Source organism: Gasterosteus aculeatus, chromosome X (genome assembly GCF_964276395.1).
Source record: "Gasterosteus aculeatus chromosome X, fGasAcu3.hap1.1, whole genome shotgun sequence".
In the NCBI taxonomy this organism is placed as follows: Eukaryota; Metazoa; Chordata; class Actinopteri; order Perciformes; family Gasterosteidae; genus Gasterosteus; species Gasterosteus aculeatus.
In genome coordinates, this window is record NC_135698.1 from 9,558,572 (window position 1) to 9,581,861 (window position 23,290).

Here is a 23,290-nt window from a genome sequence, read left to right on the forward strand (position 1 = left end):
ACGGGTTTTTCAAAGCAGAATTACTGCAAAAGCAGATCAGCACAAAAACAATGATACTATTCAGAATATTTCATAAATCCTGGTTGTCCCGATTTCCATCTGTAACGCAAAAAGTGAAAATTATTTTCAGCAATAGTGACTTGTTTTTGTATTTGTTGTAGTTTTAATGGCTTCATGCTATTAGGCAATTTCTTTCAGTTTCCAAGCGTAAATAATTCCACTCTTCTGTTTGCATATGAAACACAAAAAGTGCAAACTAATTTTTAAAAAGTGAAAATTATTTTCAGCAATAGTGACTTGTTTTTGTATTTGTTGTAGTTTTAATGGCTTCATGCTATTAGGCAATTTCTTTCAGTTTCCAAGCGTAAATAATTCCACTCTTCTGTTTGCATATGAAACACAAAAAGTGCAAACTAATTTTTATTCTTTAATATCATGCACACCGCAAACCACAGCGCACACACACGTTCTACACGCCCGGCCGGTGAGCATTTCAAACCAACGGGGGGTTTCTCCCACCTCATCCCTGATTCCCTCTTCAGTAACTCCGACATAATGCCCAACGTGCCCTAAAATGTCACAATTGGAGGGATTTGGTGGAGGCCCTTCACCTTCTTGGAGGGATTGTTTTCTGCCTTCATCTTGGACTTCATTCACCGATGCCATAGGCTGGAGATGGATTCAGCACAGCTGTGGCATCATCTTATCCTAACAATAAGCCTCTCCCGGGTACTAGTTCAATGAAATCACACAGCCTCAAGCAGGAGCAGGGAGAAGCACGGGATCCTGTATTGAGCTGTGCATCCTACTATGGCTTCCAATCCAAATCCGGCCGAATCACCCCTTGTAGCCTGACATAAAGATTAAACTGTCAACCGTGATGAGCAATTGCTCAATTGACTATAAGATGAACGGCGGCTGCAACAACTTTTTCGAAGTCCGTTCAACATATCACGTAACGGTGCAAGTGGCCTTTTTCTACTTAAAAAGTAATGCATCCTTTGAAAAGATTAACTACTGACCTGTTACACACCTCCTCATATGGTCCTTGGACGGGGATGGCTGGGCGATCACGATTTGACATTTGAGCATCATGAATTGTCAGAGGGAAGCAGTTACTTAGAGAATGTAAATAGTTTTCAGTGATTGCCACAGCTGCTCGGAAATACATGTTCAGAGCAGCTTTTCTGAACGTTTTGTTTGAAAATAAAAGAGAAGTTACAGAAAATGTTTCCGATTAAAGCATCCTTTAAATGCATTCCATTATAATAATCATCCAATTTGTTTTCTTTGTTTGTGAATGGTGGAGAAACATAACCAATAAAAGAGGGTTTGCTTCCAGTGATTAAACAAATAATTACTTGCAAGTAATAACAGTATTTCTTCAAATGCTGAGGATGTTGACGACAGTGTTTAACTCTGATTTCAATTGCTCCATGCAGACAAATGCGCTGAAAAGACACCGGGATTAGAGTGACTACAATTATCAGGACACCTGGTTTGAGGCTGAAACTTTACCTCCATTGCTACAGCTTCTCTCCGGAGCCATCGTGTAATGTGCACAACCTCAAAAGCCTATTGACCGGCACCGCTGTCGACAAAGTCTACAGCCTTTTGTGTTTGCAGACACGTGTGTCATTAGCAGAGGTCGTACCTGAGAGGTGATCTCTATCTCCTGGTGTCTGCTTGCCCCTGTGTCTGTGTCACAACCAAAGATAGTGCCTCTCTGAGGTAAGGAAGACAATGTGGCTGCATTAATAGATCAGAGACACACTAGATTGATCAAGATTAATACAATTACGTAAGTCAACATTTAACATTGTTAGGCCTGACTTGACAAAGCTGGGGTCTAAAGCAGCCGAAACATTTTAGAGTTACCTGTTCAAACAATGCATCAAGACAGCATAGTGTAGAAGTGTGTGTTTGTGTGTGTGTGTCTCAGGGGTTCTCGTTTCCTTGTTTGCAATAATGAAGAGTTATGAGTGTATGAGAAGCAGTAATGACTAAGCCTAAAAACATGGATATGCTATCAAGCCACCAAATGACCATGTGTAATATGAATACAAATACAGGCACTGTTCCCTTGTTGCCACAGCGGGAGGATACTAATCATATTAGCACCATATTAAAGAGACACCAAACTGCCCGCTCTTCATCAAGCGATGGATTTGAATGACTAATATGTGATGGAAAGTTCATTATTATTCCATCCTTATTCAGAGGAGAGGTCAGCCAGACAAAAAAATAATAATAATAATATTGAGAAATAGGAAATACATCACGAGAGTGGGTGGTGAGACAAAGAGACAAAATAGAGAGAGAGAGAGAGAGAGAGACGGTGGAGAGGGAGAATGTTTTGATTGAAACAGAAAAGCATAATTGCAGTGTGGTGAGTCACACGTTTGGACAAAGGCAGCGGTGGAGAAACAGACAGGCGAGAAGAGCGAGGTGGGTGAGAGGCTAGTGGTGAAACGGGAGCAGAAAGTGGACTTTTAAGGCACAAGTTGGTCCCTTGGGCAGGATGCTGTAGCACTACTCCTCACTTCAAAGATCCAAATTGAGAAAACAGTCAATGAAAAAAAAGTGGAATAACACACAAGGGAAACTTTGGCCAACCAGGGTATTTTTAGATCATTAGAAATAGTATGTTTTATTATTTGCTTAGTTGTCCCAATTACTTTAACATCAGCTTTTACATAACTAACATGTCAGAATACAAAACAATACAAAAATTCTCTCTAAGAAGAATAAAAATGAAATATTATTCCATCCCATTTAATAAATAAAACAATAATTCACAATTTTATACATGCAATCACAAATGTTGTCCATCTCTCACCAAAGAGCTAAAATAACTCCATTCTGATGGAAAATCCATCCGGTGTTTATCCAATCCTCAAAATGAACGATTGGGATGACAACTATTCCAGTTCGATACAAAACACACACTAGTGTGATACAAAAGTGTTTTTAACACACCGTGTTGCCTCGAAGCACAATGGAGGTTTGGTGCCATGATACCGAATCTAAATCTGTTGAATGTATAAATACCTACACGATACGGTCACAAATACAAACGGATTTATGCATATCACCACAGCTGCCATTTAGAGATGGTCATGGCATTCTTTGAAGGGACCAAAGAATATGGTAATTCTAGGATGACAGTTGGTACAGTAAGTTTCTTTAATGAACAGACTAACACTAAACATAGTACATGGTAACAGTTTTTCTACAGACTTAACATAGTTATGCAAGTCAGGTTACATTGGTTGCTAAATGTTTCCTTTTCTTTATTATCAGATAAGTCAAAGAATCACCGATGTTTGAAAGCTATTTAAAGTTATAATCTGATTTTAGGACAGTGTCCATTTAAAGTATTACTCCTTTAAAGTTGAGTTACTGTCAAGGTATAACTCTTTTCGTCTGTGATATTTTCAACAAGACCTGCACCACCCGAAAACCATGGGTTTCTTCTTTTCCGCTTCCTATTGGCATTTGACACACAGAGTAAACATGACTTTAAAATTGTTATCCTGTGAGCTAAACCTGACATTCAGTTTACTGAATTAGAAGGGAATCAAGCAGGAGAAATGGTCCTAACTTGGTTTGTGTGCGTGTGGGTGGAGATACCGTGCTACTATAACTTAGGACGGTTTGGCCACTTGCTTGGACAAATATCAATTCATGCCCCTCCAAGAAATGTATGTGATATATAAGAGCTGCTTTGTGCTCTACCGTCTCTCTCCCCCGCCTCCCTCTTCCCTTGTGATCGTGACTGTACTGACAAAACCTCTCATCTGGGGAAGTTGGTTGCTCTCCATGTGCAGACACCCTGGTTGCCGGGGAAACCGCTCTGAAGTTGTAAGCAAGAGGCGGCGCAGGCCTCTGCAGTGCAGCAGAAAAACAGCGGTACGAACCTCAACTTCAAGTGACGGCGCACACAGCGGCACAGTTACACGGTTCTCCAAACTCCGCGCCAGGATCCCTTCACCTGGAGGAATAAAACACACCCTCAGCCGCTCTGGTCGGTGTGTGTCTGCGAGGGTTTCAAGTCACGTGGAAATCAGAGTGAGAGGAACACTTGAGGTTCACAGTTGTGGTGTGTAGCCGGAGCGGGGAAATGTGCTACGGCGCAGCAGCAAAGTGAGAGAAAACCTGTTAAATATACACACTATTTGTTTCCCACAAGAGCAATTAAACGCTAATTGTTTGGTTTTAAAGGTAGATGCTACTACCACATTATACTCTTATATTTCTTGCTTGTTTATCATGTTATAATGTACATTTTCAATTATGTCTTTTCACTGTTACATTTAAATGTTGTTTAACTGGGCATAATTTGTTGCTCTTTTACCGCTTGCTATATATTTGTCTCAAGTATGGTCTAAAACAGAACTAGTCCCTGTCCTCAATGTCCTCAGTAGAAAGCTGTATTTTATAATGTTTCCTAAATGCAACGAGGTTAAGGGAGGTTGTCAGTTCTCTCCTTCATGCTGTCACTCATGATTACACGGCCCGTCTTAGTTGATGCCACTGAGGGATTTGTGAATATAAGTATTATGCATTCGTACCAACAGCAGCAGAAGTCAAAGCAGTGAAAGCAAACGTAGCATTTAGGCAGCAGCATTGGTATTTAATGGATTAAAAGAAAGAGCAGTGTGTCAGTGTAGTAGAGCCATTCCAGTTGCTTGTCTGAACTGTCCTCGTAGGCCTTTGCCCAGACAAACGGCAGTATATGGTCGTTTGCCTGGAAAGACTGTACCCACAAACCGTGTCTGTCACAGTCCCTGGACAAAAAATTACATATTTCCTCCATTGAAAAAAATACTCTGTAAACAACGTGTGAAAAGTGAAAATGAGGAATATGATTCCGAGCAGTCATGAGGAATATGAGGTTTCCAGGATAATATCTCTGAAATGCACACTCTGAAATATCTGTAGAAATCCTAGAAAGATAAAGTTTGGCGTCATATGAACAGGTATCCACGGTATATTGAGTCCCTTTTTTTGTTTTCATAAAAGAGAGGAGGAGTTGGACAGACTTGCTGTTGCCATCAACTGAACCGTGGCCCCTTATTTGGCAACTAACAGTAAAACTACCAAGTTCATCTGCTCTTGAACCAAATTTAAAAAGAATGTACGCATGTACTCGATACGCCAGACTCCCTGTTCTTGTTCTTTTTTTTTTGGTAGCCAGTGATCCAAAAATCACAATGCAATGTCCCGTCTACTGTTTGATATGCATGAGTACTATTTAAAACAAATGATTGTATATACGTGCAGAAGTGTTTTAACAACTGGTTAAATACAATGTGTTAGCTAATATGCCGACGATGTAAATCATGGGCTTCTTTGATACAATGTCCGATGACACTTTTTATTCTACTGTAGACTCGCTGATGTCTGTATTTTTATTTTGCCATTTAATGTCTGAGTATAAACTTCTTTAAGACTCCTCATCTGTCCTGTCAGCAGTGAATCCATGGTGATGTTTAGGTTCCCCAGTTACAGTAGCTTACATGCGTGGTGTCAGCTAAGACTCACGGCCTCCTCTCCTCTCTTCCTAATGTCTCCTCCCTCTCTCTCTGCCACTGTGTGTGTGTGTGTGTGTGTGTGTGTGTGTGTGTGCGTGCATTGTATTGGGCTTCATAATGCTGACAGGCAGAATGAGAGCAGAGGGAAGCTGAGAAAATGAGAGAGCGGGAGAAACAGAAAGGAACCGAGGGCGAGAGGATGCAGGGAGGCTCCGTCGTCTGTCAGTCAGAGCCCAAACCTTATCATTTACAAAAAGAGTGAGCGGGGACAAAGTGTGCTTGTGTGTGTGTGCATTTTTGTGCATCCGTGGAAGGTGAGAGGGAAATTAATAACAAGAAAAATGAGTTGCTATTCAATTAAGTCTATGTGTCAGCAGATGCCAGTCATTGTGTGCGCCCCCTCGCATTGCTAATGTGAGAAGTGTTTCTTTGCATATTTGAAACTGAGATTGATATTGTTTTGGGTGACTGAGATAAACGAGCCTTGTTAGCAAGGTTGTCTACAAGTGGTACATGCAGAAAACCCTGCTAAAAGGTTTCATATCTTTCTTTTCTCTTTCCCCTTACATGATCATACGGCTGCACAATGAAGAATGACATTCACAGGCGAAAAAGCAAAAGCTCCTGGCGTGCTAAGATGAAAGCCGCTCTAAGCCGGCTCTAATAAATTGGGTGTGTGCTTTGATTGCTGGATCAGGAACCACAGACCTGTATCAGCAATTTTTTAATAAAGAATCAAAGCTATCCACAGTTAACTCTCAGAGCAGTTTTGCACCAGCTAAAATACAAGCTCCTGTACATGTGCCTTACAGAACCTTTCACTGTACCTGTCTCCTATTAGCAAGTGTCGTTTTTCTGGCAAAAGGCGGCCGGTTGCATAAGCAGCACGTGAAGTGTCTGTCCTTGACCTTTTCTCGCCTATTAACATCTTCTCCACCTCCCATTAAGGGCAGCGGAACGAAATGGAAGAAAGGGCAGCTCGGGGGGGAAGAGAGGTTGAAGTATGGTTGGGTGTGAAATGGGAGAGAGAATCCGCGTGTGTGTGTGTGTGTGTGTGTGTGTGTGTCCTGCTGATCAGCAGTGTTCACTCTGTAGGAGTCCAAAGTGAACAGCGTTGCCTTCAGGAGCAGAGTAATATATTGAGCTGATGAGCTCTGCTGTGCACTGTAAAGTGATCCCTCCAACGAGCTCTCCCAGGGTGCTACATGAATAAACACTTTCAGGGCTCCCATGACTCTTTCCCGCAGAAACTGAATATTTTATGTTGTGTTTTTAAGGAAGGGTAAAATGCTAATCTGATCGGCTGCAGTTACACAACAATACATATTGAATTTTGTAACGTATTCACAATAAGTGGGTGAATGGTGTGAGTGTGTGTGTGTGTGTGTATGTTACAGACACACAGAGGAGAGTACAAAGGGATGGTTGTGTTTCATCAGCCAGTCATATATTTCCTGAATGTGGCAAGCGGCAACTTGGAATATCAATGACGCTTCATTCCCCACAGGAAAGACTGCAAAGTGAAATTGTGTGTGTTTGTGTGTGCGTGTGTATGCGGCCATGGGCCAAACACCAGTTTACAGTTTAGAAACAAAATTACACACACACACACACACATTCTTGCTTGGGGCGAGCTCTTAAATTGGATTGAGACTACACACTGATCAAAGCAGTTTGTAGCAGGATTGATGCCACTGGGAGTCCTAACTTGCTCATGAGAAAGTTTCCCAATCCCTTACACACCCACAACCCCCCCCCCAGACACACAACACACCGCACTACACGTTGAATTTTCTTTACCAGACAGGGTTGTCGTGTGATTTATAGTGTCTGGTGTCGGAGAGGGGCGAGTCTGACCATGTGTGTGTGTGTGTGTGTGTGTGTGTGTCTGCAGGGCCACGGTAGTGATAAATACTCCAATCAAGCATGCTGATGTCTAGCGCTTTAGTTGTGTGTTTTGGCTCCATTCACCGGTACACAAGATTGTGTTAACATTAATTAGGTTAATCTTTGTTTATGTTAAACATTACTGTAGGATAAATATCCATCCTAAATAATGCTCAAAGAATGATCACGTCCAACGATCTACAGATAGAACCAGGTATACACATTATACATCTCTCTTTTGTTCAGTAAATAGAAATACTCATTTCATCATTTCATCTTAGTGGATGTTTAAATTAAATCCTCATAATTGGCATATTTTAATCATTGTCCTCAAGTAGCCGTTTCTGCTTAATTTGAAGAAATTCCCTGCAGAATACCATAAAAAACATCATGTTCACGGACGTACAGACTTAAATCTATGCCGCCAGTCACAGCTATCATCATCATCATTATCATGAAGCTGTGAAAGATCAACCAAGCAATATCACAATGGAGAGTTTTATATCTGTTGGCCCGTCCAGACAGCTATTCACATACTGGCAATTGTCACGTAAAAGTGTCAGTGACGGTACAAGGCAATGGCCATTTTGACCATTTAAAGTCAAACTCTTGGGTCCACTAAATGGTCTGCAATGCAGATTTTTACTGAATTGTCCCAGTTACTCAAACTATTTGTTTATTTTAAGCTAGCTATTAGTTTGATCTATACTCAGAGTCTTGTGAGAACGGTCTTAGTTCTCGTTGGGTCCTTGGCTGGGGAGCCACCTCGGGGGAGGTCATGTGTCTGCAGGCCCTCGCCTTCTACTTCACCTTGAAAGAGGGCGGGTTCCCGAGTGAAATTTACCCACTGGGTGATGATTAACGTATTTCGGCTTTCTCACCAGGATTGCTCATGAATACTCCCACACTTGTTCCAGTTTTCCCCTCACGCCAGTAGTCTGTGTGCAATGTTTATTTCATATAAACTCCAAACTATGCAACATCGATTTTCAACAGGGTACGAGATTTGAATACTTGTCTTCACGCTATAATTTCATGCCTGTAGTATGTTGTGATCATCTTTCCCGTTACGTTATGTTTTGTTTCATTCATAAGCCCTGATCAATTTACATAATAATGATAAAATTGATGGTAGTTTGGCAAGGACGTGGGGTTTTTGAGACAAATGTTTGGCAGTCAAGTGAACTATACAATATTTATAACAAGCATTGCTCCCTAAATTACACAAACTCGAAACCCGTGTACTCAAATATTTTAAAAGTAACGATTGATCAATTATTTTTCTCTTTTTCTTCCATACATCACCTTGTATTTATTGTACATGCATGCTTTTGCTTTGCAACTTCAATAAATACATGTGTCTCTTCCTCATCCGTCATTCCTCCCTTAATACACAACCTCTCGCTGCTCTGTGTGTCAGACAGGTGCGTCAGTGGGACAATAATGGAGCACAGAGGCATAGAAGTGAGTCCTCAGCATCCCCAAATCCCCCTCCACTGCAGGCTCTTTGTCACGGCATAATCCGTCCCCACTTGCTGAGAGGACAAGAAGGAGATTGAGGAAAAAGGGGGAGGCAAGAAGGAGACGAAGACTACAAAATAAATGACCAGATACAGTATATATGATCTACAAATGGCAGTGGGAGAAGAATAGTGTGTGGATTCAAAAACCATGAGCAATGTACCGAATTGCTCACGGACGAAGTGGCTAAAAGAAAACGACTTCAAAGTGAAGGTTATGACTCAGCTGCGAGCGCGATTAGGACAAGGTGCAATTCTTAGGATTCAAATTAAAGATAGGCATTAGAGACGGGAAGAGAGAGAGCGCGAGTGACAGCGAGAACAGAGAGTCGGTGGCCGTTTTATACAGATTATACAGGCGAAAGAGGGAGGGAAACACCAAGGCAATTAGCTCATTTGTGTTGTCACAGTGTTTTGAAGTGATAAGGCTATGAATATGCACCACAGGCAGAAGGTGACACAACTGGATATTCTCATCTCACTATTAATACCACTGACATGCCGTTGTACACTCCTGTTTCCGACTTTGTCATTTCTGAGCTAATGCGCGCACAGACACAGTGGCTTGGAGCACATTTGCTGATGCTAATGGTCTGCGTAATTCAAACACAACAGAATTAGTGTTAAAATTGAACACGTTTATGCTCCCCGTGTTTACTAGCAGTGTAGTTCCACTGTGATAGTTTGAATTTGTTAGAGGGATTGGAAGGGTAATCTTCTGAGTATTGAGATAAATACCCTTTGCTGAAAACTCATTATTCTCCTGCAGACAATAAAACACCTGTGCTAAGATTTGTTCACTCTCATTCATACTTTCACTACACGGGGCATGAATTACACTCCCGTGTGTGGGCCAGGTGCACATCTATTTGTATGCTTTCATTTCCTGACGGACTGTGTGATGGAGTCACCTTTATTGGTTCAGCCAACATACAAAGGAACACATGTGTGTACTGTGCAATTCTGATTAAGATGTATTTTGGACAATTTTACTGTCAGTAAATTAAAGTCAGTAAATTATACTATATTTTGTCATCTTCTACAACGGCTCTATTACTCAGTTCAGTATTTAAAAAGAGAGGGAAGTACTTTTCAAACCCCTACAGCTCCCCAAGTCAAATTTGGGACGCGCTCTACCAATCCCCAAATATATAAACACAAGTGGATTACCAAGGATATCCAACTTGTTGTGGACATGGGAAAATTGATATTTAAGTTTCAATTCAGCATTTATATTTTTTAAATAAATGGTTGAGATCCAACAAGACCCATTATATAGACAATAAACATTGCTCATATCTGTATCATCATCTGAGCAACTGCACACATATTTGCTCTCCTTCGGAGGACAAAAATTTGAGACCAAAACTGGGATATTGAAAGATTCTATATGTTGCTTACATGATGGAGCCTGCTGTCTGTAAAGTGTTGATACCTTTAAGATGAGTGGCAGAAGTACATTCATTCAGGTCGTTTGCGACGCCTGTTGAAAATTCACTTCAACCGCAACTATTTGCTTCTGAGCATTGACTTTGCATGAAATCTACTCGCGTAAGTAATTTCCTTCGCTTTTGTTGTGAATGCAGCATAACAGCTTGTGTACGAAGGCTCAGCTAAATTATGATGCCTTCAGGCTCTGTTCAGGGAGAATTAGTGTTTGGTATAACGTTATTATCATTTGTTCAAAATGAATACTGTAGTTTTAGTGAGACACTTGATGAATACAATTGTTTGATTGAGATAAACTAATATAAAATACATATTAGTGATGAATTATGATCTGTTTAGCTTCCTAATACAAACTCTAAGCAACTGTTGATGACGTTCTATTTTTGTAAACAGACCAGATTCTTAAAATAGAAAAGATTGCATCCCGTTTTTGGTGCATTGGTGTGACGTATCACCTTTGATGCACCAAGAAAGTTTAAGGGTCAACTTAAATATTGGTGGGGTGCATATCAGCAAAGAAGGTTTTTCAATTTTGACTATTTAATAAATGTAACTACCCTCAAATGGCCTTAATTTGAATTAGCTGAAGTGTTTATTTAAGAAAGAGGGAACTAGAATTGAGGAGGTTATTTTAATAACATTGCATTTATTCAAGCAATAAGGTACGAGAGGCTGTACTTTATTGTCCAATAATGTAACAGTTCGGGGATGTTAGGCCCAACGTGCAGCATCATGACGTCCACCTTAATTGTCCGGTTGCGAAAGCTCGCAGTGCCCGAAACAAACCAAATTTGTGGGATGTCCGTGTTTTTTTTTTCCGGCGATCGTCACTGAGGCTACTAACGGTCGCGCTAAATCCAACTTGTTCCTTTGAGTGCGCTGTGATAGGGAACGCTTGGGTCAAAGTGAACAGGGAGTGTACATTATCGCTGAATAATGCACACTCCGTGACTCACTCTCATCCAATGACAACATTGGATTTCATCTAATCAAATTATTATTTATTTTTTTCTTTTACTGTAGTACAGAGTATTGCAATACAATGTTGTACTGCACTCAATGTAATAATATGGAAATATTTCTGTGCTAAATGATCCATATAAGCCATCATAATGCAAGTGTCGGTGGTCGTTATTAGGTTAGTGGCCTTCATTTGAGAAATAGTAGCTTTTAGTGAACCTCCTTAAAGATCTTTCTTTGTTAAAACTATATAAATACTATAAAACTATATTTGGGCCGTTTAGTGACATTGTTTACAACTTACCATTTAGTTCTGTTAAAAGCGAGTGTTTTATATTGTCTCTATAATAATCAAGTCAATAATTATCTTCTTGACTTATGGCACATATGGTCTTATGATATATTTAAGTATGGCTTTAAAAATGTGTAAAAGGAAGACAAATTAAAAATAGTACATTGGGCGCCGTTCCCACAGTGCGTATGCCTGGAAACACCAGATGCTTTCATCCTTTTATCCAAGGTGCTTAAGGGGGATGTGCTACTGTGACACCTGCTGTTACTAAGCAACCAAAAGTTGCGCACTTCGATGACAATGATGATGAAGTTGCCATAATAGAACAGCAACTCTCACTGACTAAACTTATAGTGAAATAAAAGATACATGGATTTCCAACTGTCAGGATCCCTGTGTGTGTGTGCGCACCTCTCGTTTGCCTCCCGTGTCCAAGCCCCCGCTAGGGCACAGCTGCACACGATCCAGCCGATCGTCCTGCAGGCTGACACACATCCCGCTCGTCACCTGCTGGCGGTATTTAAACCCTGTTCCTGCTGTCCCTCATCCTCAGTCCGTCCGGTCTTCCGCCCTGGTCCTCCAGGACCCCCTGAGTTTGCCCGACGTCCTTTGTCGTTCGCCACACGACATGAGCCAGCCATCATCTGTCGGTCCACGGGAATCCACACAGTTGATCCTGCCCTGCTGATGCGAATCAAGACTGTTGTGCACCTGACTCTGTTCCTTTGGTTGCTGTTGGGCGCCCCGTCCTGAACTCATGTGACACCAACACCGTGGATGCCTCACAGAAGCTTTCCAATAGCTTTTTCAGTTCAGCAGGCATTTCAAGGGGATGTTGTGAGGATGAGGAAGGCTAAGAAATGGGATATGTACTAAAGCAATGGTTAGTTACTTCTCTTACATATATTTAGAGTCAATATTTGGGTGAAGCAAATAAGTGCCAGCTGGAGTTGGTTGATTCTCGTAACATTACATAAAGTGCACGCTTCATCATTGCCTGAGTTGACCTATTTTCATTTTGGGGTTCAGCCATCGCACAGCAATATCTGGGGGCTTGAGAAGGCTTGGGCACCGTGACGCCGTCCCCTTTGCTAGATCACACCAGGGATAAACAATATAAATAAACTACACCACACGATTTATGCTTTAGTGCCTTTTTCCATGTTGTTGATATACAAATATATATATATATATTGTAAAGATATATACAAATAAGAGTAGTGAAATGCCTGCAGAAATATTGGATGCAGCCGGTTTATATATATATATATATATATATATATATATATAATAAATAAAATAAATATATATAAAGACTCAGGGAGAGCATGAACTTAAGAGCAGAGGGCAAGACAGACTAGTGTGCTGTTAAAATGTTTATCTCTACAGAAGCATTGTGTGAGTTTTTAAAACAATATTTAACATTCAAAATTATACCACTTACCAATTATACCACCGGTCACAAATTTGTATATACGTACAAAACCAGAGGTCGACTTGCTTTTACAATACCTGTGGTCTTGTGTCTTTTCAGATCACTTGAATACTGGACTGTAGAATAATTTCGGACGTATTCGGACAAGTGCATTGAACTTTTAAAGCTGACCTATGATACTGGATGTGTTTCCTAGCTTTATGTTATTAAACATTATTCTGATGAAGGCTATGCTAGGACACTTAATAGCCAAACTAGCTATTTCACTCCTTACACAAGTAATGTCCCACATGTGTACAATACTCCAGTTGTTGATGGTAGAATTTCCCTTTAAGAAACACTGCATGCTTTTATTAAATTGTGAAACCTCTTAAACTTGATGAAGTAGCATCTTTTTTTTCATTTTGTCTTTTTGTGCCCCAAAACGGTCCCATAACACGGAACCGTTATTGCAGCTCTGCTTCGTGTGGCTGGTGATTACGTTTTCCTTTTTTTCACATCACTCTGGTCTACCTCCAACAGTATGAAGACATACCAGCCAGTGAATAGGGCCGTTGAGCTTTATTTCCAGTGGCTGTCTAACCAAAGTAAATATGAATACAGTGCATCCTGTCAGGGTCACAGTTAGCTCCCTATTCACACGGCTTCATGTCTAACGCAATTTCCTCAAAAGCCAATCACCGTTGCTCCGGAATCCTGGGGAACCATAGCAACTGTGTGGCCTTGAATGTTATTGGCAGGGTCAATGGAATAAAAGAGACGGAAGTCAAGTTTGAAGACAAAAAAATGAATTCATGCCTCATGCCAAAACTGCCACTGAGCTGTGAAGATTTGACACTGGGTCTGTTGATAAACCCCCAAAAACTATCAAATGGAAACTGTTTGAATGGCTATTTCTTTTGATACAGCTCACAAAGTCCCTATGTACAGTTTAAAATGTCACTGAAATGTCTGTCTCCTTATCTGTCACACACACTCTCTCTCTCAATATGTCAAGGCTAGTTGATGGTGAGTCACCCATATTGCTCACTGGGAAGGAGACTGCGGCCCGGTATACGTGAAGGATGTGAGTGCGATGTGCTCTTGATGTTTGCGGTACAGTTCTTTTTGGAATCACAAAGAAAAACTAAAATAGTTTGTGATAAACTGGTGCAGAGCGCTGATTCAAAGTTTCAGCCCACAGGGCTGGACAACATATCACGGGTTTTATGTAAAACATGGCTTAAAACCACATCCTAGCATAACATGTGTAACTTTCAAGGCACAATCAAAGTATTTCTTGATGGTAAAAGACTTGTGCTCTGGTCAGGTACGATAGGTTGAGAGTTGTGTCTCACTGGCAACACAAGCAACGCGCTCAACTTGATTTGAAAATTGATTTTAAATATTTTTTCATTTCGGCCATTAAAATGCATGACCATTTTTCCAGGACTTTTATGAAAAGGTGGATGAAGAAAGATTGCTCTTCTTGGTTATTTAAACTTCAAAAGGCTGAATGAAGGTATTTCTGTTATTTCTGTGAACTTTCTGCACGTGGATATGATAATCGTTACAAAATAATTGAAGTGTATTTAATCAAAGCGAGCAGCTTATCAAATGCAGGGTGTCCTCTACTAGAATGAACAATGAAGGAAGGGCTAGAGTAACTTCAGCCCTTCCTTCATTGTTCATTCGTGGTCCTTTTAAAAAAAAAATTTATTCCATTTTCTTGTTGTTTTGTTTGCCTCTAAGCGTGTGTTCTACTTTAACCTCCCCAGCAGTGAGTGGGAGAGGTTGAAATAACAGTGGCTGTCACTGCTATGGAGGACACACCACACACTGGACAGACTGACTGACAGAGAAATCTCATCCAGAGCCGTCCTGGTTCAAAAGGCACACGGTCACACATTATGACATAAACACGAACTCCAGTATATATGACTGCATATGGGCTTTGAGACAGTGTAATGGCAGTGTCATATGGCGCAAAACAACCATTTAAAAATGCTATATCTCTTTTTTTTCTTACAAGCGTCGAAGCGCTTTGCGTGTCTCTGTTTTAACCTGCAGTAAATCAGGGCAGAGGTGAGTGTTTAAACGTCCTCTTCTAATAAAGGGAGTTCAGTTCCATCTTCTCCAGCGTGTGACACGAACTAGGTATCAGTGATAATTTGTTCATTCTCTCAAGGGAGTCATTTTCTGACCGCATCATATTTTTTCAAGAGGGTCACTCACCTGGTGTACACAGTCACGCTGCGGAATTCGAAAAAGTAATAAGTCCCATTATGCTTCTTAGCTGTGATTTACAAAATATTTGTCTCTCCACCCATCCTTCCATGTTCTGCTGAAGTACTTCCAAAAACTGTTTAGCGGTGTACTGGATTTAAATGGTTTAGTTGCAAACAATACAAATAAATTGGGCAATTATATAGAAGTGAGAAGAAAAACACTGAGAATAAAGCCAGTTGGAACAGCAATCTGGTTTGCAGGTTGTGTGTTCACATGTGTATGTCTATGAAGTGTGTTCGAGATTAACACTTAACTGTCATATTTGACCTTGAACCAAACCAAGTACCAGTTTAATTGAAAAGGCTTCAGTTCAAACTTATTCAGGCTCTAAAATAGACATTTTCACGTGTAATTTTTCTTTAATTTTACATACGTAACTTGTTTCTAGATGTCGTTTCTCACTTCTAACAGGACCGTGGATTCCTTTGTGGGCATCATTCAGTGAAGAAACTGTGTTAATTGCTTTGTCCCGCCACCTGACCAACACCTCTTACTGATGGGAACTTCATTAACAGATATGGATCTTAAGGCTCAAGGACTTGTTCCCAACAAACCCTTAACTTCATGGATGCTGTAGAGCTTTATCCCAGCCCCCTTTTGTGTTTTCTCTCTCTGCAGATCCTATCTATCCGAGTGAGAGATGCCATATAGTGGCAGCGTAGCCAACTTTTTTTTTAACCTCCCCAAGCCCCTGCCAATATGGACAGCAGCACAAGCCTCTGACACTGAAAAATATGTCTTTAGCTGAAGCTTTATCAGTAACCCATTGGCTTAATTGGGAAACTGTTGGGCATGCTCCAAAAGACAAAGCAAATATGTGCAGCTGCTTTGTCAAACGAATAACATGAGGAGAAAGAAGGACGAGGGAAGAAAGTGAGTCCAAAACACAACCTAGTTGTGCTAATGAGGGGTTTTAGTTAATGAGTTTGAGTCAATTAGCGCAAGTGATAAAAGGGAGGAGAGCGAGAAAAGGGGGTTGGCAGCAGTTATGAGATATTGTCACAGCTCATTTGCAACCAGGCAACATACAGCAAAATTCAAAGCTTATGACTGACTCAGCTGGTGGAGATAAGACGGCAGCCACCCGAGAGAACAGATTGGTATTAACCCTACTGATGGTGTCAGGGAGGGACTATTCTCTGTGCCCTTGTTTTCAGCGATTAACACAATGGCCAATCCACTCCAGCCTCTTCCCCCTTGACTCTGGAGCAGCAACCGGTGATTCGACTTAATGGTTGATAGTATTATATTGAATCTTGACTTGCTTCCCCTTCCAATTTTAATACTGAAGGGGAGGAGGAGGAGGAATGAGATAAGAAGAAACAAAGTAGTGGCTAGTGTTTTTGGCTGCTTGTAAAGGCACATTAAAGGATGTATAAACAGCCAACAGGCTTTTATGCGGTAGCTTAGCCAGAGTCATGCTGTGCTGGGGAAATAATAAGAAGCTGCTCTCTTACAACCCACACGTACTGTGACAATAGTCTATTTTGTCAAAGCAACGAGTGGTCATCACATTCTGGAGGTGATTGAATATTCAGTGTATTGTGCTCACATTTAGAAGAAAATGAAGTAACACTTGACATAGTCACTAGAGCTCCATCTGCTTGTTGAGGCCCACTCGTATTCTCACGCTGCCAGGTGTGCTGGCAGAAAACACAAACACATCCTTTCAGCGCTGTCAAAACCTCCAAAATGTGAATATCATTAGAGGAATTCGCTTTTTTTGTTTTATGTCTGCAATATGTTATATGCCTTAGTTTGTTTCTATGCACCATATATATATTTGTACTTTCACATATATATATTGAAAAAATCTACTTAACCTGCAATCCTGACTGTTACATTGCTTTCCCTGTTTCATTTTACTGCCCCAGAGTACCTGCTGTAATGCAGTCTTCTTATTGTGAATGTCAAAAGGAAATGTGCGCATAAAGTAAATGCCATTCGGTGCCTCTGAGCGCATTATTAACAGACTCTTGATGGTACAGGAAGTTCAGCCTGTAGGTTTTAAATGAAGCCTTACCACAATTACCATATGGGGTCACACTGTAATGTTTCTATATTCCCAAATAGCCTAAGCATTTTTGTATTTGGACTTATACCTCGTATATGACCAGGAGCCTTTTGGGTTGAAAAGTATGTGTCTTAATCAGCACAAAGGGAAGAGGATTGGTGAGTGGTTGTATGAAGGGCAACAGTATGAGGTCAACGTTAAGAAGTTTCAGTCACCACAAAGACTGCACACTTATTTATGTTAGCTGGGCTTTCAGATGCTGGACGTCAAGATAGTTCAGAATGTTCTGGCACATACAGCATCCGTAAAAAAATAGATTGTAAGAATCTGTGGGCTTTCCCTTTATTGTGTAGTGTGATGTACTTTGTCAAAGTAATCTTGTGTCATACCTCATGTCATGGTGGACCACCAAGTCTATACGTATATATATATATATATATATATATGTGTGTATACAATATTATAACTCACAAATCCTATGATTCAGATGGGAATTACAACCTTCGGGTAAGCATGTAAGGAAAAGAAACCCACAAACTGTAGAACTGTGGGATACATGTATTTTTTTCCCCATCACAGTCACTGAGAAATCAATGTTAAGAACTAAGCCGAGGCATCAAAGACCAACAGCCTATCTGACCTGCATAGAGCCCCACTGTGGGGTATAATGCAGCATTGTACACCAGTTACTTAAAGACCCATTCATGCAAACACTAAGTAAATGCATAGGACCGTAAGATGGGGGTTTGGGGTATGATACAATTTACAATACTGCTTTCAGCCTTTGCGATTAAACAACTTACACACAAATGGAAATATATTCAGAGACAAGAAAAAGCATCAGATGAAGTGTTTCTGATTAGAGAAATACAAACCAATGTTTTTTTTTTATTTTTCATAGCTTCCATTTGTCTCTCCATAAAAATATTGTTGCTAAACTGTTTAAACGGTTTAAAAGGAAAAGAAAAAGAGAGTCATGTTTCAGTGTAGTCCATGGAAAAGCCCCAGAATCAGACATTCATTTGTTTCACTTCAATCCTTTTGTTTTCTTTCTCCGAAAGCAGAATGGTCAGCAAAGCTCTGTTTCACATGTTTGTTCCATTGAAAAAATGAGCATCGCAATGAGCCCTTGCAGAGACAAGTCAGGCAACTGCTTTAATGCATTATTAAATTAGCCCTAAACTCTACACAAGCCATTAAGAAGCATGTCAAAAATAAACAATGAAAAAATTAAATGAAAATGCAACCAACAACAGAACAAAGTATTTGCAACAACTGTCATCAACCTGCTCTTGACCAGTTAAACCAGTGAGGAATCATGTGCACACTAAATAAACATCTTTAGATACACTACAACTAAGAAGCCCTGGCACTGTAGAATAAATGCAGCTCAGCTCCAGCAAACAGAGGGTTAAACCTAAGCTGCAGAAATTCACTGCAGTCCAAAAGCATTTGGCTGATAGCTACTGAACAGCACATTCTATCGATGCCATTACGCTGCTATCCTTGGACAAATGTCTCTATCCATCTAGATTTTGCGGTTGTGTCTTTTTGTGTACCTAAGTCTGGAAATTTATTGCATATATTATAATATTTGGCACAGTAAAAACTGGAGCTTACATTTGGGGCTGTATTTAGAAACTGGTACCTGTATAAAGAGTGTTTAACTGCTTTCTAAATATGGTCGAAAAACAGACTGAATGCCTCTTTTCCTACAGCAGACCGAACCACCGTGTATCATGAATCACAAAAGCAACTCAGTATATTTGTCTTTTTTTTTAAATAGAAGTCACCAGTTATTAGAAAATATTTCAAATGACTTTCTTTTTGGATATATTCTGTTTCACCACTGCCTGACCAAAATCTAATTTATATATATATATATATATATATATATATATATATATATATATATATATATATATATTTGCAGTTCTTTTCTGTTTATATACGTATGTATAGGCATGTACAAGAAACAAACATCTCTCTCTGTTTTGCACTTCTGTACAAAAGAAAGTTACCGTTTTGTTCTTTGTGGATTTCTATTGCATGGACTGATGAGCAGAGAGGTGGAGAGGAGAGGCCGGGGCTGAGTCAGAGATAAATCCAAAGGGAGCAATACTCAGATTTGGGTCTCTTGAACCTTCTCCTTGCCATGAGTAGTCTTAATGATGTAGGGATCAGCAATGGTGCTGATGTGGCTGTGATGCTGTCTGACTGAGCGATGAAGAGAGTTGTTCTGGGTCCATTGGGCTCCATAGTTCCCTTGGCGGGATGACGTAGAGGACACGTACCCAGGCTTAAAGGTGTTTCTGCTGTGTTCCACCAAAGTAGGCAGTACCAACAGTGTGTCATCAGAGCCACTAGATCCAGACGTGGTTGGGCGAACAGGAGGAACTTCTTCCTCCATCTGTATGATTTCTATGGTCCTGGCTGCCGCCACAGTGCTCCTCTGTTGATGCCGCTTACGCAGTTTATAGAATGCTATCAACATCGCCGCAGCCAGCAAGGTAACAGCGACAAAACAGCCAATGATGATTTTGGTGGTTTTCATCACCTCATCCAGGCTGGCGGCCGGCCCACTTGGGACTCTGGCAGTGGGGATTGACACCTGCTTGGGAGTCTGAGGGTTTTGGAACAGCACAGTGGGTGTGGAGATGAAGACAGGCTGAAAGACAGATGGCGAGGCAGGGATGGTAGGCTTGGGTTTAGGGGTCTCCTCCACCGTGGGCTCCAAAACCTCCACTGTCACGGTGGTAAAATAGGACAGATTAGACGTGTTGAGTTCAGCATTGCTTACGTTTAGGTAGGCCGAGGCATTGGAATTCCCTGCCATGTTGCTGACCATGCAGGTGTAGATTCCTGTGTCTGATGGCAGAACGTTGGAGAAGTTCAGTGTTCCATCATTAAGGACAGATATCCTCGGGTGGGCCGAGCCGTGGGTCAATACAGTGCCATTGGGTAGAAGCCATCGGACTGAGCTCATCGCGGCTGTACGACACTTTAGTTCTGCCACCCTCGCTGCGGAGATGTTCAGGTCTCTGGGGGCATCAAGTATGAACGGTGCTGAACATTGAAAGGTGGTCTGATCAACTTCCACCAAATATCGTCCTCTCATGTTGATCGGGGTGTGGCAGCGTCCGCAGCATGTGGAATTTGTGGGAATGTATTCTCTGAGCCACCAGGAGAGCCACACCACATCACAATCACATCGCCAAGGGTTGTGGTGTAGGTGGAGCTCCACCAGATACTGAAGAGGGGTGAAGAGGTTATGGGGAAGGGATGACAGGTTATTATGGGCTAAATTCAGCTCCACCAAGGCGGTGATGTCATCAAACGCATTCCTCTCAATGGTAGTGATAGCCGAGTTCATAATCCACAGTTTACGTAGATTTTTAAGCCCACGGAAGGCCCCGGGCTTCAGTTCGGGGAAAACATTCTCTGATATTTCTAGCTCCTCCAGTCCCGCCAGTGGTAAAAGATTAGGAAATTCCCTCAGGTTGCACATCCCCAAGTTAAGATACTTGAGGTTTTGAAGTCCCTCAAATGCCCCATCCGAGATATACTCCAACTTCTTCAGTTCTCCCAAGTCCAGTCTCATGAGGGAAGGGACACGGTTGAATGCATAAGAGGGGATGCTCTCAATGGGATTGTTTCTTAGCCACAACTCTCTCAACTTTGACAGGTACTCAAAAGCTCCACTGGGTATGACAGTGAGTCTGTTGTCAAACAGCTCCAGGGTATTGAGGCTGGTCAAGCCATTGAAGGCACCCACCTCAATCTGTCGGATAGCATTCCTGCCCAACTGCAGCACCTCCAGGTGATGCAGGTGCCTGAAGGTGTCTGCTTGTATAGTTTCGATGCTGTTTTCCATCAGGTTTAGGTACCTGGTATTGGCTGGGATGTTGGGTGGAACCCTAACCAGGCCTCGACGTGTACACACTACCTTGCTCAGCTGGTTAGTGCACGAGCACACACCTGGGCAGTTCTGTGGATTAGCCGAGCCCACCGCAGGGCCCGTGGACTGGCCCATACTGAGAGCAGGCACCATAAAGGAGAGCACGGCGAGCAGGGCTGCGTTCCAGGTAGGCTGCACACTAACCTGGCCCAGAGGACTCATGGTGTGGAGGGCTCATTATTCTGCATGGTGGGGGGAGGCGGCACACACCAGAGGACAGACCACCCTAGCCGGGCTGGAGCAGCTCAAGGCTCCCAAGTTCCATCGACGGTGCAGGGAGATGCTACATCAAAATTGGTATGTGTGTGTGTGTGTGCGCGTGTGTGTGTGTGTGTGTGTGTGAGAGAGAGAGAGAGAGAGAAGGGAAAAAAGAGGGATAGAGAGATTAATACAAGAGACGTAGTCGAGGAAAAGCAGTGCAGCAATGTAAGAAAAAGGTTGAACGACATTATTAGTGACGTACCTCATTAGTTTGGAAGTAGTCCTTTTGGCATCTTGTCCAGATTTTAAAAGCAACAGTTATTCATCGTGTTCATTTATAATTTCCTTCCATGGAGAGACATCAGATTGAAGTTTTTTTTTTAGCTTCTCCTCTCTAAAAAAGTGAGGTGGACCTTTATTAGCCAAGGGTACAAAATGGCTCCTAGTATTAAAGAGGGAAAGCAGCATGAAAAGCACTCACAAGCAGAGGTAAGGCCATGAATGCTTGGCGGGTGCCAGGATCGCTTCTGCCCCCTCTAACTGCCCCCCTGCCATGCTACGGACTCCGACATGCAGCTCCACGTTGGATAAATCACAACGATCCATAACACAGTGAAGAGAAGAGAAGTGACTGACGGAAATAAATAAAAATCCCAAGTCCGGTCGGCTCCTGATACATGTGCTGGCTTGTCGACTGGTTGCCTGCTCGGTGGAGACCTGCCTCACTGTGACTTTGCCAGGGGCAAGTCAGTCGGTGATTAGCCCCGTTGTGACAGAGACTGAGAGACAGAAAAAGGCTAAAAGGACTCCCGGTACAGTCATCCTCCCCCTCTTCTTTCCTCCTCGGTCTTCCTTTTTCTTCCTCCCAACGTTGGACTGGCCCTGGTCAGAGCGGCTGCAGGCTGCCGTGTGCACAGTTAGCAGTAATCCATCTATTCCTCCTGGGGTGGGGGGGGCTAGTGGCAGAGATGGTGGCGCTGGGTGAGGGGGGGGGGGGGGGGGGGGGGGGGTGGAGAAGGAGATGCGCTGCACTGTTGGAGCTTTGCAAAAGGCTGTCGGAAAGAGAGTGAGAGAGAGAGAGAGCACTCGTATCCTCTTCTGCAATGAACAAAAATACAGAAAGCGACGACGCTGGGAGGACGTGTGTGCGTGTGTGTGTGCGTGTGTGTGTGTGTGTGTGTGTGTGTGTGTGTGTGTGTGTGTGTGTGTGTGTGTGTGTGAAAGTGCGCTCCGTGTCTGTATCCAAAAAAACGAAGAAAGGTTTTCTTACAAGGTCTCCTCCGCGCGACGCTTGTCACCTGCGCTGCCTCCCGCAGTGGTCCTCCGGCTGCTTATTCATCAGTTTGTTTTTTTCTCCCATGGTTGAGGTAGTAAGTTGAGGCAGTTAGCCATGTGCATGACCGGCAGACCTACTGCAGTAGCCAGAGTGAAGCAGAGAGAGAGAGAGAACCTCTGACGGATCAAGAGATAGAGTGTGTGTGTGTGTGTGTGTGTGTGTGTGTGTGTGTGTGTGTGTGTGTGTGTGTGTGTGTGTGTGTGTGTGTGTGTGTATGAGAGAGAAAGATGAAGAGGAGGACGCGCTCAGGCAGCCCACCGTCTCACAAGCAGCAGGAGCAGCATTCTAATCCACATCTCCCCTTCTTGTTTAATCTTCAATCTCTCTCTTTTCTCTATTCTACCCCCCCCCCCGCTCCATCTCTCTGTGTTGGTGTTGCAGGCTGAGGCTAAGACGCTCGCTCTGCCCCCCTCCCTTTGTCCTTCAGCGGGAA

At 42.2% G+C, this 23,290-nt stretch overlaps 1 protein-coding gene across 2 annotated transcripts; it reads right to left on the minus strand.

Moving 5' to 3' along the window:
• Positions 1–17,905: 17,905 nt before the first annotated feature.
• Positions 17,906–22,522, minus strand: LOC120808780 (leucine-rich repeat-containing protein 4). Of its 2 annotated transcripts, XM_040161934.2 has the most exons (3): positions 22,003–22,522; positions 21,784–21,915; positions 17,906–21,603 (listed from the first exon to the last, which is right to left on the minus strand). In XM_040161934.2, the coding sequence occupies exon 3, from the start codon at positions 21,480–21,482 to the stop codon at positions 19,485–19,487; it is 1,998 nt and encodes a 665-aa protein (XP_040017868.1). In that variant the 5' UTR covers positions 21,483–21,603; positions 21,784–21,915; positions 22,003–22,522; the 3' UTR covers positions 17,906–19,484. The 2 variants fall into 2 exon arrangements, with proteins under 2 accessions (XP_040017868.1, XP_077939157.1); XM_078083031.1 differs by having other exon boundaries at positions 21,784–22,522.
• Positions 22,523–23,290: the final 768 nt, after the last annotated feature.